The 14460-nt window shown below is 38.5% G+C and overlaps 1 protein-coding gene across 4 annotated transcripts in view; it reads right to left on the minus strand.

Moving 5' to 3' along the window:
- Positions 1-2555: 2555 nt before the first annotated feature.
- Positions 2556-14460, minus strand: part of ZMYM4 (zinc finger MYM-type containing 4) — a 128675-nt gene continuing 116770 nt past the window's right edge. For all 4 annotated transcript variants that reach the window (XM_036743300.1, XM_036743301.1, XM_036743299.1 and 1 more), the window contains 4 exons: positions 10969-11080; positions 10064-10312; positions 6434-6563; positions 2556-5069 (listed from right to left, as the gene is read on the minus strand). In XM_036743300.1, the coding sequence (XP_036599195.1) occupies positions 4862-5069; positions 6434-6563; positions 10064-10312; positions 10969-11080 (699 nt within the window). In that variant the 3' untranslated portion in view covers positions 2556-4861. The remainder of the gene's footprint in view (positions 5070-6433; positions 6564-10063; positions 10313-10968; positions 11081-14460) is intronic.

Here is a 14460-nt window from a genome sequence, read left to right on the forward strand (position 1 = left end):
TCTTGAGCATGTGAGCCAATTTTGAGATTCACATATACAGCTAGAATAAATAGCAGGTATAGTCTCACATTACTCAATTACCTTTGCACAAATATCTATGTCATTCCTAGGAATGCCACCATCTCTTCCTTTCAATCTTGAAGACCCCCCCTCTAGATGGTAAAACCCTTATGGACACTTTTTTATTCCTAGTCTCCCCAATTTTCACCCCAAAACGAGGCTGATATCTGCCTCCGAGGTTCAAGGACAACCAAGTGAAGTCCTTCCTTGTCTTGATTCAATGTCTACTCTCTTTGGTTCACCAAACTCTGTTTGGTTTGCCAACTTGGCCAATGACCCCAGAGCTCTACCCATTAAGAAATGTGTCGGTTCTTTCAGTTTGGGGTACTTATCCTCTTAATTCAAGCTTCTGAGCTGGGCTACCCACCTCCATGATAATGATCTTGACAGCCTATTTCCAGCAGCAGCCTAAGGATCACTGTGGTTCTTTCTTCCAGGCTGATGTAACAGTGTACAGCATCTACTTCTATGACTGACAAAATCTCACAATTGTTTTCTACAGTGTAGTATTCTTTCCACTACACCATGCTGCCTTTCTGAAATTTAAGGTATTTTGGACCATCCATTTATATTTTATTGATGTCCACTTCTCCACCACCTGATAGGGGGTCATTTCTCGATCCATAATTATCATCATCGTCATTATTTTTTGGTGGTTGGGAAAGGAGGAGTGGCAAGAAGTGAAAGGCATGCATTTTTTTGTGGCATACAGGTTGCATTATTATAAGGTCATCTTTGTTTTTTAAGGCAGTAGTAAAACTATTCCCTAAGTCATCAATTTTACAAATACATTCATAAATATCTAACATTTATTCAGAATCTGACCACTTCAAGAGCTGTGGGGTTCTAGATTCGTTGGCTTGGTTTGGCCACAGGGGTGGGTCCTACAGGTCACTGGCTTTTTGCACCTAACAGTCATCAGCCAAATCACAGAACGTGGTACTACAGATAGTTGAATCAATTTTCACAATGGCTTTTCCTGAAGTTGCTAGTTAAAATGAACAAATACACATTTTTGTTCTTCTGAACTGGGTTGAAGGGTTTGTTATAGAGCACCAGAAGCTTTCTTTACAACAATCCTTATTTTATAGTTGAGGAAATTGAAGCTAAGTCAGGGTAAGTGAGCACTTGCTCAGGGTCACAGTTATCAAGAATCAAGATTCAAACTCAGGTCCCGACTCCAAATCTAGTGCTCTTTTTACTATGCCACCTTGCTGTAATCCATGCTGATACATTATTTGCTAACTTGTAATTTATTGTAGTCCTGCATACGGGTAACTCATTTTAAATATTTGATACCACAAGCCAGTAGAACTTTTAAAGTAGGAAGCTAATATTTGATAGAAACTGAAACAATGAATTGATTTCTATGACATAATGTACATCAGTGGTGTCAAACTGTAATGGGTGGTCACTAAATCAGACCTAAGGATCTGTGCAGCCATATGCTGACTTAGAAAACCACCTGTTTCTATATCTTTTTATTAACATATCAACACATTAAAATTAGGCAGGAACTATTTTAGTTTGGTTTGGGCCATACTCGGGAGGGTGGTGGATCGGATGTGGCCTGTGAGTTTGACACTTCTGATGTACATCATGTTACAGAAGAAAAGAGAGTCAAAGGGATGGGTTGAACAGACACCTAAAGGGGGATTTCTAGAGAATCATTTTAAAAAATGGTGACCTGGTAATGCCAGGCAGAGAATGCGAATCCCAGCAAGCGCAGCTATGTGTAACACGACTGACCACATCTTAAATTTCCACTTCAAGTTTTCGGTAAAGTCCATTGTGTTACTATTTTCCTGCCATGGGCTTATCTCTGAATTTGTAATGACAAGTCAAGTAAAGCATAATTTACTTAACAAAAATAATTCTGCTTTAAACTTTTCTGAAAATATATGACGGAAAATCTATTAAGGGTAAATAAATTATTTATGAACTAGAGTTGCACCCAGACTATGAAGACTGCCAGCACGTCAGGAAAATGCCAGTTGATCTTCCAACAGAAGTCACAATCACCTAATGTTGTCTACACTCTTGCCTTCAGGAAGTTTTCATGCTGAACTCCAAGCAGGTTTGGAATCTGTAACTCACACAATTTAAAATCCAGACCGGTGATTTTACGGGTTGACAGCACTCTTGCTATGAAAATATCCTTCTCTAACACAGATTCACAATTCTTCTCTCGAACTGCCTGAGACGCTAAATAGTAAAGGGTCTTGTTCATGATCAAAAGGTCTAGAACTGAGATATTTCTGACTTTGAGGTTAGCCTTCTCGCCACTAAAACTGCTGGTGGGAAAAATAGTTAAAAGACTTTTCAATGAGATAATGGATGCTTACCTGACTGAATAAAAATAATTTTTCTGGAAGCAAGTAAATCAGGCTGAGTTTTTTCCCTGTAATTTTAAAATATGCTGAGACATACCAACAGGACCTAAGGGGAAAAAAGCCAAAGTTTTTCCAAGACGGAAAAAAAGAATAACTCACCCATCATATACAAATATACTATTTTATTCTAGGGGAATATTTCTGTGGCTTTTGTCAAGGGAAAACCCAGAAGTTAATTTGTTTTGCTTTTTAAAAGAATGACTAGGGTGTTTCTCTTGTTTTTCTCCCTGGAGGGAAAAAAAGCCCATTTCACATAATTTTAATAAAATAAAAACAAAAACCCAAACAACTAGACACACAAATGTTAATGGCTACACTTATGAGTAATGATCAAGAATTAATTCAGCAATATTTTCTCTAGGCATTAGATTAGGGTTCTCGGCCACTTTGCAGACTTACATGCACCTGAAATCCTGGGCTCTCATACAATCAATCATACATTATCTGGGTAATGGTAGTTCTCAAGTTAAAAGATATAGATTCTGTTTGTTTCCGGTTACTTTATAACAATTCATCCACTACATTCACTATGTGTATTTCTTACACCACTACAGGTAGAAGGGGAAGTATCTCAGTGTTGCCACACACTGTCATGTTCTTAGCATGGGGACCATGATGCCAGGAAAGATTTGGATGCTTTATTAGGTAATACCTGATAGCCAGATTTTTATCCCTCCACTTCAAACAAGGACTTGAAATAGGCAAGTTTTATAGTCAGAAATGACAAACACAGATGGATGTGATCATACAGAATCGGGGCAGATTTACTTCTTTCACACAGTTCTTGGTATTAAAAATACATCCGTGAAATCTGTTACAGGCAAGAGGGACAAAACGACTAAGTACACAATGTCAAAAGGCTACTTTCTGATTTTTATTGTAGTTAAATGACCTTTAGTTACTGTTCTTAAAAAAACAAACAAAAAAAAAGCACGGACCTTCGGGTCCTGCCCACCCCCTCCCACTTTTCTAAAAGGGGAAACCTTGAAAATTTTTTTCAAGGCTGTTAAAACTTCTGAGAGGCTCTGACATTTCCATCATAGGGTCCAATTCAACCTTAAAGAAGGCGAGTGGCCCTCATAACAACCTTCAGCTAAATCTTTTCTAAGAGAGAGAAATCCACATACCCAATGCTCCCATGACTTACAATCCTAAGATTATTCAAACATTGCTGGGCTAGGACCTGGATGTGGACACCTAGAACAGAATGTTTTTTACCCTAGAAAGTCTCACTTTTAGGAATATAGTAGCTACAAGTTCTTCTAAATGCTTTAGTTGGAAACATACTAGGTATTTTTCTACCTTGGTTCTTATAGCCCGAGTAATACTGTGTCTTTATTTAATCACACATGGGTTTGCCAAAAGGAGAGAAAGGGACCATTTGTTTTGAGATGACAAGGGCCTCTGGAACCTGGCACAGAAGACAAGCCAAAAGAAAGAACCGGGAATTGGGAAGGTTAAGAAGCAGAAAGAGAAGCTGCCATCTGAAAAAAAAAAAAAACGAAATGGGGGGACCCCTATTTTCTGTGTACCACAGTACTTAGGAGATAGTGGTATCAGATTATAAAGGGCAGCAGAACCCTCAGGAGGGTATTTAGTGGATTTTTCTAAACATTCCAAGACCCTTGGGGTTTTAACATGTGCTCCACAGATTCCCACTGTCTACAACCAGAGTTCCCTTACACCTCAGCTACAGCTCATACCAGAGCTGTGACAAATTTGGGAAATAAAGTGGGACACTGTTAGGACAATAGCGGTGAAGGTGTTTCCTGCTCACATGAGGGACCATGGCAGAAGCACTGAAAGCTGTCAACTTTCACCAACTTAAATGATCATGGCAAACAAAAATAAGACCACCTTTATTCTCTACTCCTTGGAAATAAAAGAAGCTAGGTGTTTATTTAAGGTCCTTGAATCTGGGCCCCACATACTTCATTTAGTATCTCTCATGAAATTTCTATGGGTTTCTTCCCTGACTAATGCAGGGTTTGCCCTATAGTAGTCAACAGCAGCCAAAGTTTCACTCCAAAGTCACAGTAATGTGACCTACACCTCTCTAAGGTATATGTTCACTATGGTAGAGTTTTATACAACAGTTTTCCTTAAAAATATCTCACAATTTGTTATTCCCAAACAAAATAAGATAATGCACCACTCAGAAGGTTAGTTCATTCTTCAGTTGTTTAAGAACTCTCTCAATGCCAAAGGATGTCGCCTCTTTCAGCGTATCCACTTCCTTCGATTCCAGTTTGTACATCCACTGTGGTTCACAAGATGCCTTTTTTCCTTTATTTTATAACCAAGTCAAGAGGACTCAGCTTATCTGATACACACCGTTTTCTGAAGGCTGGACGCATTCACAGTTTGGTGCTTACAAATGTGTATGAAAATAAAATCCCACTTCAGTTTTAATCTGATAATTCAACATCAGAGTCTTCAGATTTGACTTTGGCAAGTTCTTCATGTACTTCCCTCACCATGAGAATGCGTGTTAACATGGTGTCCAAGGTCCCAGGGTCTATTGGGAATGTGGAATACCACATGGGGCTATTGGGTACACAGGAGCGTTCAGGCTGAAGATAAAATACATCACTTCTCTGCTTCACACTTTCAGAACTATCCATGGAAAGAAAAGAAAATTTAAGTCAGGGGAGAACATTACCACCATTACCTGAGCGATGGGCCAATATTATTAATAACTTTTAGCTAAATCTTTTCTGGGGAAAAGTAACTCAGTGTACTCAATGCTCTCATGACTTACAACTCTCAGAATTATTGATTAGCTAGAGTGTGAAATTTTGCGGGCCTAAGACCTGAAAGAGGACACTTAAAAACAGTAGATGTCTTATATTCTATCCCTGGAAACTTCTATTTTGTAAGCTATAGTATGTACATAGAGATATGTAGTAGCTATAGTTTTCCCAAATGTGTTAGTTGGTAAACCACTATGTACTTTTCTTGATTGCTGTAACCTCGGGAATACTGTATCTCTGCATAATTACATATGGGATTAATCACTGAAGAGACGGGGTAAAGACCGTCTATCTAAATCTATCTAAAAGATAGATTCTACTGCCTATGACACTGAGATAAACCTTGAGAGCAATACTACCATGTCCTACCATTTCACTTAAAAAGGGTGCTTGCTTAACAATACCAAATCTATAATGTCCACTTCTGTAAGAGGAGGACAAATCTCAAAATTCTTAAAGGCAGATCTAGCCTCCTTAAATATTTTGCAGAATAAAATATCTTCTCTACTTTCTTTCATTAACCAATTACTTGCCATTGCTCAGAAGCCAGGGGTTTTCTCAACACTAGGTATAATAACCATTATTTATGGACGGCAGTCATTTAGTAAAGAAAAATAGCTTCTATGAAAAAGCTGCATTAAAACAAAGGTTTAGATGCTATCAGAAAGTCACTCTGCCTGGCTAGGCTTCTTTGCAATGAGGTTTTAAGAAAAACTGAGAGGTGGTGGTAGTGGTGGGGATCTCTTTTTATTTAATGGTTTAAGGAGAACTAAGAATGAAGGGAAAGATAATATTGATAACCAGATGTTACAGAACCAGACTTAGTATAAGTGACATAAGTGATTCCACATTAGAAATTACCTACCATCAGCACTGTGCATCTACTGAGAATGTGTACTTGTTCCTGTTTCTAGATCTCCATGCCTTGAAAGTTGTAAGATGTTCTAGTTTCTATACTCAGGAATCCTGACCCTCAGACATCCTGGTCTTTGTATGTAATGCTTCCTTCCCTTTTTGACTAGTGCTAAGAGCCACTGAGATGGTTTGTCTCCCAAACAACCAGAAGGCCAATAAAAACTGAGCAATCTGACCTACCGAACTGATTTTATTCTGTAACAGTCTATCTCTGCCTGTCACAGGCCTGTGCTACAACTCTGGGTTCCAATGTGCTGAAATCCAGAATCATTATGATCTACTATGCGCACTAGGGATCCACATACTACTTACCACTTTGACAGGTAGAATTCATAAAGACGGACTGGGCATCTTAGTGGGTTGTCTGCATTTTCAACCATTTCCACAGCAGCTGAAATCTCTTCATCTTCATTACGTTTTCTCTTTCCTACAGACAGTTTATCTAGAAATAGTGGGGGTGAGGGTAGATTGTTAGGGGAATAAAGAAATGTCTTCACTTTAAGCATCAAAGATACTTGCTGGATTTAACTGCAAAATTAGAAATTCTACCTGCCAATGAGCATTTCTTACGAAAGAAGAACAAGATGGTTGGAAGTAGTTTATTCCTGGAGAACCTGACATTCACATCAGAAAAAAAAAACCCCTCCCTGGGTATAACTAGGTTCCTGGCATTCACAGCAACAGAAAACAGATGTGAGCTCAAGCCAAACAGATTCCAAGATCAGCTGCTCTCCTGCTGCAGTATGCAAACCAAGAAAGTAACTAGCCTTCTGCCTCCAAGCATTCCTGTTGGCATACAATGGGTCATTATATACAACAGGTTATTTGTTCAAACTTTTTTCCTCCTAGAGTAGAATTAGTACTGAATGGAAGTGCCAGGTGAAAGTTACCTCACATATAATGGACAAATCATTTTTCAGTTAAAACATTCTACAGAGGTCCAAGGTTATCACAAAGAAGCCAGTGGAAGTTAAGAGAGGAAAATCTATTTTTATCAACCAGAGAATAAATGTAATTGTTGACTGTGTAAAATATAAGAAGAATTCTATAAATATCATAATCATAGAATCCATTAGATGGAAGGACCCTCAGAGGCCATCTACTCTAACATTTAAACCAGAATCCCTTCTATAATATATCCAAAAAGTAGTCAGGCAGATTTTCCTTTTAAGAATCTCTTAGGAATGGGAAACCCACTGTCCACCCTCAATTTTACTCTAATGGTTACAAAGATTTTCTCCAAAAGAGCCTAAATTTGTTGCTTTGAAATTTTCATCCATTGGTCCTAGTTCTGCCCTCTTGGCCTAAGCAGAACAATCCCTCTTCCACATAACAATCTTATACGTACTTCAAGACAGCAAAAACCTCCCAACTCCCCTCCTCCCCCAGAAATTCAAGGCCTTTCATCTGGCTGGCTGCCTCCACCATGATGCTCTCCAGCCTGGCAGTGTCCCTAGAATTTTAACTCTGTGTGTCTTCAGAGGTTTCCACCCCTCCTAGGCAGATTTCTCCTATAGCATTCTAAATCACAGGCTTCTTCATCTCCTTTCTACTGGTCCTTTGAATCCTCCTCTTTCAAAATCTAGGCTGCACATCAGGCCATTCTAGGTTTTCTTCTCCTTCTCTATCAAATTCAAAGATGGAATAGTCACCTTCCCCCAAATTTCTCATCATTTCTCCTCCAGCACCCAGTTCTGCAATATTGGCAATGAGATCCAAAACAGTGGTACCTCTTGCTAATTTATCCATCATCATTAAGACAAGTGAAGAAATTCTAAGTGGCTTTTCTCCCAAGCAAAACTTCCGAAGTTCCTTCACTCTCTTGGCTGCCTCTTTTGGATGTACTATGGTCTTTCCAAAAATGAGGCATTCAGACCTGAACATAATATTTGAGGTGCTGAGTGACTACAGTAGAATGTAATCATAATCTCATCAGTCCTAAATGCCATGCCCCTTTTCGTGCAGCCTAAGATGACATTAATTTTCGACCACCATATCATAGTGTTGACATGTTCAATTTGTAACACAATACAATCTCCAGTTCTCCATCAGAAGTAATGCTGTTTAGCCATGGCTGCCTGTCTTGTACTCGTGAAGTTGATTTATCCCTATTGTATTCCATCTTATTAGGCCCCATATTCTAGCATGTCAAGATGTTTCTAGATCTGATTCTGTTGCTCAATATGTTGGCTAACCTTTCCATTTTTGCGTTTCCTCCCAGTGATGTATTATAATTATGTCTTCATCCAAGTAACTGATAATAAAGTTAAGGAATACAGGGCTAAGTACAGATCCCTAAAGCACTCTATTAGACTCTTCTTCCTAAGATGTCACATGATTATCCATGAGTATTCTTTGGTTCCAACCTTTGAACTAGTCCCTGATTCACCTATCTCTAGTTTGTACTCTTCTTTGCTTTTAGCTTATGTATATTACATCCCTGTGCATCCACCATGGTCTCTTCAGACAGCTCCTTTTTCTTCCCACTGGAATTACCTGTCTTTATGTTTATAGAATTTCAGTCTTGATAGATAGAATCTCCTATAGAATGTTAAGCCAGAGAACCTATCAATCCTTTTTCTGGACTCTATACATGTCTCCTAAAAACTAGAGGGTGTGTTAGATGATGGCCAATGTCCCTTTTCTTCACTTCTGTATTACAAACTTTAAAAAATGGCAGTGGTCACCATTTACCAAGGTTCCCAAAATTTCTACCCCAATGAACCACTTTTTGCTTGTTGTTGAGAGCTATAAGACATTATGATGAATATAAAGAATTTGGAATGTATGAGATTTATATACATTGATGTAAATTGAACTAAACAGAACCAGGAAATAATACACATAATAACTACAACAATGTAAAAAAGCCCAACAAACTTCAAAACTCTGTAATTATAATAAACCACTTTGATTTAAGGGAACGAGTAGACAAAATGTATCATCCGTCCTTCTGTGTAGAGGTGAGGGATTAGAGGGATGAAATACCATCTATGCTGTCCAAGACAGTTGATGTGTTTGTTGAACTGTTGGATAGTTCTGCTGAACTGTGCCACCCTCCACACACACCCCTGGCCCCCATACACCAATCTTCTCTTAATTTTTCTGTTAATGGGATGGCTCCCAGGGTAATGCAGTAGGAGGAATATATTTGGAAATGAAAGTGATGTTAAAAAAAAGACATCTCAATAAAATTTTAAAGATATTAAGTACTGCTTTAAAAAATAATTACATGATAATTTCAAACTATAAGGGGAAAAAAGAATAAGCTACTAGGATTTTTCATCTTTGACATATGCTAAACCCTGACTAGTATGGTGCTAAACTCAGCACTCAGCAATGACCTCTACCAGTTGGCTGGACAAAAGGAATGTTTGCATCAGACACCTTGATAAAAAAAAAAAGAGAAGTCCTCTCTAACTCTAAAGCTATTGAATAATACTAACTTAAAGACAAATGAAATAGTGGAAAGTGTACCAGAGGCTTGGAAGTTAAAAAGCTCTACCACTTACGACTTTGGACACATCACTTAAGCCTTAATTTCCTTATCTGTAAAATGGTAAAAATACTGTCCTTGTGTTATCTCACTCACAGGGTGGCTGTGATGATCAAATCAGATAATAAATGTAAAAGCACAGAGTTGTATTTGATGCCCACAAGGTGATGTGAGAATGCTGCATCAGACTATAAGCCTCAAAAGCAGACTGAACATTCATGCTGAAAAACTTCAGACTGACTATGGTAAATAGATGTTAACAAATAGTCTTGGTTAACAATGAAACTACAGGGAGTTATTTCGATGTTAAAAATAAAGCAGCTATTTTCTATGTCCAAAACTTTCAGGCCACCAGCCTGCCCAGATAATAGTTAAGTGATCTATCTGAACACTATAAATATACATACATATGCTTTATAAAGATATTCAAAAATAGCACCACGCACCTGATTCTACCTCCTGCTTCTGAAAAGGAGGGAAAACTTTCAAATATGTTATCTTGGCATTAGATTTCAAAGTCCTGGTCCGCCTCATCACATGGGCAAAGGAAAGCTTCAGGTGCTCTGAGACATTCTTTAGTTGAAAATATTTGGTATTGAAGAAAAGAAGCGTATTCAAGAGAACTATTGGTGAGTAAGCACCCAGCTGTTTGCACTCCCATAAATGCTCTTCTTCAATCCGAGAGAACATGTACCCTGAAGAAGGGTATGGAGAAAAGAGACAGAAACAGCATTGACTCATCCATGACATGCAAAATAAAAAGCTAAAAAGATCTCAATTCAGTGGCAACCAAACCCTGGGGAGGGGGCATCCATATGTATTTTCTTCTTCTATATTCAAATAAACATGGAGTGCAAGGGAAGATGGGGAACTACTACAACATTCCCTGATATATCATTAAGGTAATTGTTATTGCATGGTTTTCTTAAGAGCTTTTAAAGGTGCTTGGCTTTAAGGGTTTTAGAAGCATGAGAAATTTCTTTAAGTATGAGGTTTTACAAAAGGAAACATGTCACACATCTCAAATTCTTGCTGAATTCTGCCTGACTGAAAACTATATATTTTTTCTATTTGGTAATAAGGTAGAAGAAATATATGATTTTTCTTGAATAAGATGCATGCGATTTCCAAAGACCAATCAATTCATAGTCTTTCTTTTCTCCAAAGGACTCTAGCTGTAGAGAGAATATTTTAAATAATATAACATTTGGACACAGAGTGGTGACACTTACGGCAAGAATACGAGTGTCATTGTGACATGACTGGGAGAAGGCTCAGAGAACCAAAAATTTTTATAAATGTAAGAATACACATAAAAAAACAAAAAACCCTCAACCCATCATTGTCCTACCATTAGGAAGTATTGTAGGTTCCCATATTTTCAAAAGTTTTGTAAGTTCAATCATAAATCTGGAATATGGTTCAGTAAAAATGTTATCTATTCTCCCATTCTCAAACAGGTACTGCAATAAAAAAGGAAAGATAGACACACATTTGTTGGTACACAGAAAAAGGACAAAAGTTAATTTTTTCCCCATTTTAATAAAAAAAAAAAAAGGTAAAGCTTTCCTTCTAATTTCCAACCCCAATGCAATATGAAGTGTTCTATCACCAGTTACTCTAAATAAAGAAAAACATCAATGAAACAGGTATAAAATAATCAGGTTCAAGATGGAAAATCTAAATGTACCCTGGGCTCTGAACTTGAAAAAATGTTTTCTGAACTTTGAATGCTTACTGAAACTAGAGAGATGCTTCAGCAAGAGGAATGATGAATCTAATAGGGGAACTAAATCTAGGAACCCTGAATGGAGTGAAAAGAGGACTCCTTTCTGCCAATCCTGGGGTGTGCAGGCAGCAAAGTTTGAGTAAAGCTGGAAGGAATATGAAAACCCAGGTGGGTGTTCAGGTGAGATCTATCAAGAGGCAAGTCTATTTCCCTCTCTCATCTTCATTCCCCCTATATCTGGCCTCATTCCTCCCATTGAGCCCTGTGGCATTTTAGTTCTAGAGTAAACAAACTTCTTTCATTGTAGACCTTCTTCTCTCCCATTCTTTCTGTCTACTTACTCTCACAGACATCTGGCTCCTGAAAATGTCCCTGTGTGGTTAGCCATTCTTTCCAGCACTGGTTCTATCTTCACTCACAACTCCTGATGCTCTCTGGTCCTACAGGAGGAGCTGGAATTGCTCTCCACAGCCTCTGTAACCGTTACCCAGTAATTTCTCCCGTGAATATTACTATCCTAATTTCCTACACAATACAATTCACGGTGACAGTTGTCTACAAATCATTATCCTTTCTTTTGCAAGGAGTTCAGTAACTTGCTCACTGTCTGCTCTCCAAACCTTCCTCTTATACTAGGGGATTTCCATTTCCATGCTAATATTCCCTTGAACAACCTACCTTCTGAGATCCTCAAATCTCTCTCTTTAAATCTCATGATCTACTCCTTAATTCTCAGACGCACACAAAGAAGGTCATAACTGAACCTCACCATTAAAGTGTTCCACTTCTGTTGATCAAAACCTTACTATAATCTCCTATCGTTCCACATATCCATCACTCTCTCTATACCTCTATTTCTCCCTCTTCATGACCCTTCCAATCGTTGGTACATTTCCAGGCCATTACCTCAGCTTCACTTCCCTCTCTCTAGTCTTGACCTGATAATTAGCCAATTCAACTCCACACTGTTTACTCTCAACTCACCATATTGTTTAATTGACAATCAACCCTTGACAAAAGACAGTCCTGGATCAGTCTTGTGCTGCTGAATGGCACCAGAGGAAGTAACACAATTGTACTGATTTGACAGACTACAAATACATGTTATCACACTTCAACTGGGCCTTCATTGTAGCAAAACAAAACTTTTATGCCTTCCTGATTCCCCATCTCATTTCCCACCAAAGCTATTCCTCTTCTGTCATCAAGCATCCCAAACTTCCCCATACTCCCACCTTCTCAGCTGAAGATTTCTATTCTTACTTTCTGATAAAATTGAGGTCATATTCAATGTGAGTTCTTTATTTTCTGTTTCTCTTCATCATCTCTTAGTTTGCTTTCCACCAATCTTTGACAAAGAAGTAGTCTTCCTTATTACTAAGGCCAACTTGGACATGTGCCCTTGAGAATCCTTCTATTCCTTCCAGTCTTTTCCTGCCCCCTTGATCATCTCACCCCTTCTGTGATCTTCAGTCTCTCTCTCTATTCCAGTTCCTTCCCCACTTCCTTCAAATATGTCCAAGTATCTCCCCCTCTCAACTTTAAGGAATCTTCATCTCTTTTCAAGTTTTCCTCCTAACTCTTGTCCTTTTCTCAGCTAAACCCCTAGAAAAAGCTGTCCACACACACCTTTCTTCCATTTCCTTTCATTACACTTTTGTAGTCTGGCTTCAGACCTCCTCACTCAAACCATTCCTTCCAAAATTACCAATGATCCCTTAATTGCCAAATCTGATGGCCTTTTTTCAGTTACCTGCCATTTTTCTTAGCCTCCGTGCTTCATTTGACACTGGTAACTACTTACCTTTCCTTTTGGACACTCTCTTGATTCTGGGTTTCTGTGAAACTACTCTCACCTGGTTCTCTTCCTATGTCTGATTAGTCTTCAGTCTGGCTGTTGGACCACTACCTATGTCATGCCCTTGCCCAAAAGTGGGTGTTCTACAAGTCTTGGTCCCTTTCTTTTCTCTTTTACTCTCTGTGACCTCATCAGCTCCACAGGGTTTAATTATCATCTCCATACAGATGACCCATAGATTTTTATAGGCAGGCCTAGTATCTTCTCTAATAAGCAGTCTTGCACCATCAATTTCCTATTGGACGTTTCAAATTGAACATCACAAAAATATCTCAAATTCAACATGTCCAGAGGAGAACTCATTATTTTTATTCCTAAATCCATCCCTCTTCCAAACTTCTTTATTTTGATCAAATGTACCACTATTCTTCCAGTCTCCTGGGTTCATAACCTCAGCATTATCCTAAACCATTCACTATCCCTCTGAATTTTATATTCAATCCATTGTCTGATCTGGCTGTCTCTACCTCCCCACAAATATCTCTTCCATCTGATCCATCTCAGATGATAGTTTAGTTCAGGGCCTCTTCACCTACTGTGATGGCCTCCCTGCTTCAAGTCCATGTCTGTTCTAAATTCTCCTCCACATGGCTGGCAAAGTAATTTTCCTTAAGTGCACCTCTAGGCACACCACCTCTCTACTCAAGAAATTCTTGTGGCTCCTTATAACCTATAGAATAAAATATAAATTTTTTTTGTTTGGCTTGTACAGTACTTCACAACTTGGCCCTATCTTATCTTTCTAGCCTCATAATATATTATTATCCCTCTCACACTCATGGTCAGAGCAGGGCAAAGGTCTCCTCTCTTGGCACTGGAGGTCTCCAACCAAGCCTCAAATCAGGTGGTGGTATCTGCTTTCACTTGGAGGGTTTTTTAAAAAGTTTTTGTTTTTGTTTGGGGGTGGGAGCCTGAAGGGGAGTGCTGAACCTGAGGGGCAGGAGAGGAGGGAAGGAAGAAGGGAGGGACTCCAGTGCTGGACAAGAAGAATAAAGTCTTTGTGAGTTTTGAGAACAGATTAGGGTTAAGTGTTAACCTAGTTTATCCAGAGGAACAACAAGCAGACACAAAAGAATATGAGAATAAAATAGAGCATATAATTAAATGTAGAGAACCCAAATGTTAGAGATAGTTTGATTTCTAATAGAATGTTATTTTTAAAATGATATTTTGTCATGGACTTCTAAAGTTACCCATTTTTTTACCTGCAAGTAAGTAGGTTGGAAATAAGATGGCTTGGCTTACTTTACTAGCTT

The sequence above is a fragment of the Trichosurus vulpecula genome, chromosome 2 (genome assembly GCF_011100635.1).
Source record: "Trichosurus vulpecula isolate mTriVul1 chromosome 2, mTriVul1.pri, whole genome shotgun sequence".
Lineage (NCBI taxonomy): Eukaryota > Metazoa > Chordata > Mammalia > Diprotodontia > Phalangeridae > Trichosurus > Trichosurus vulpecula.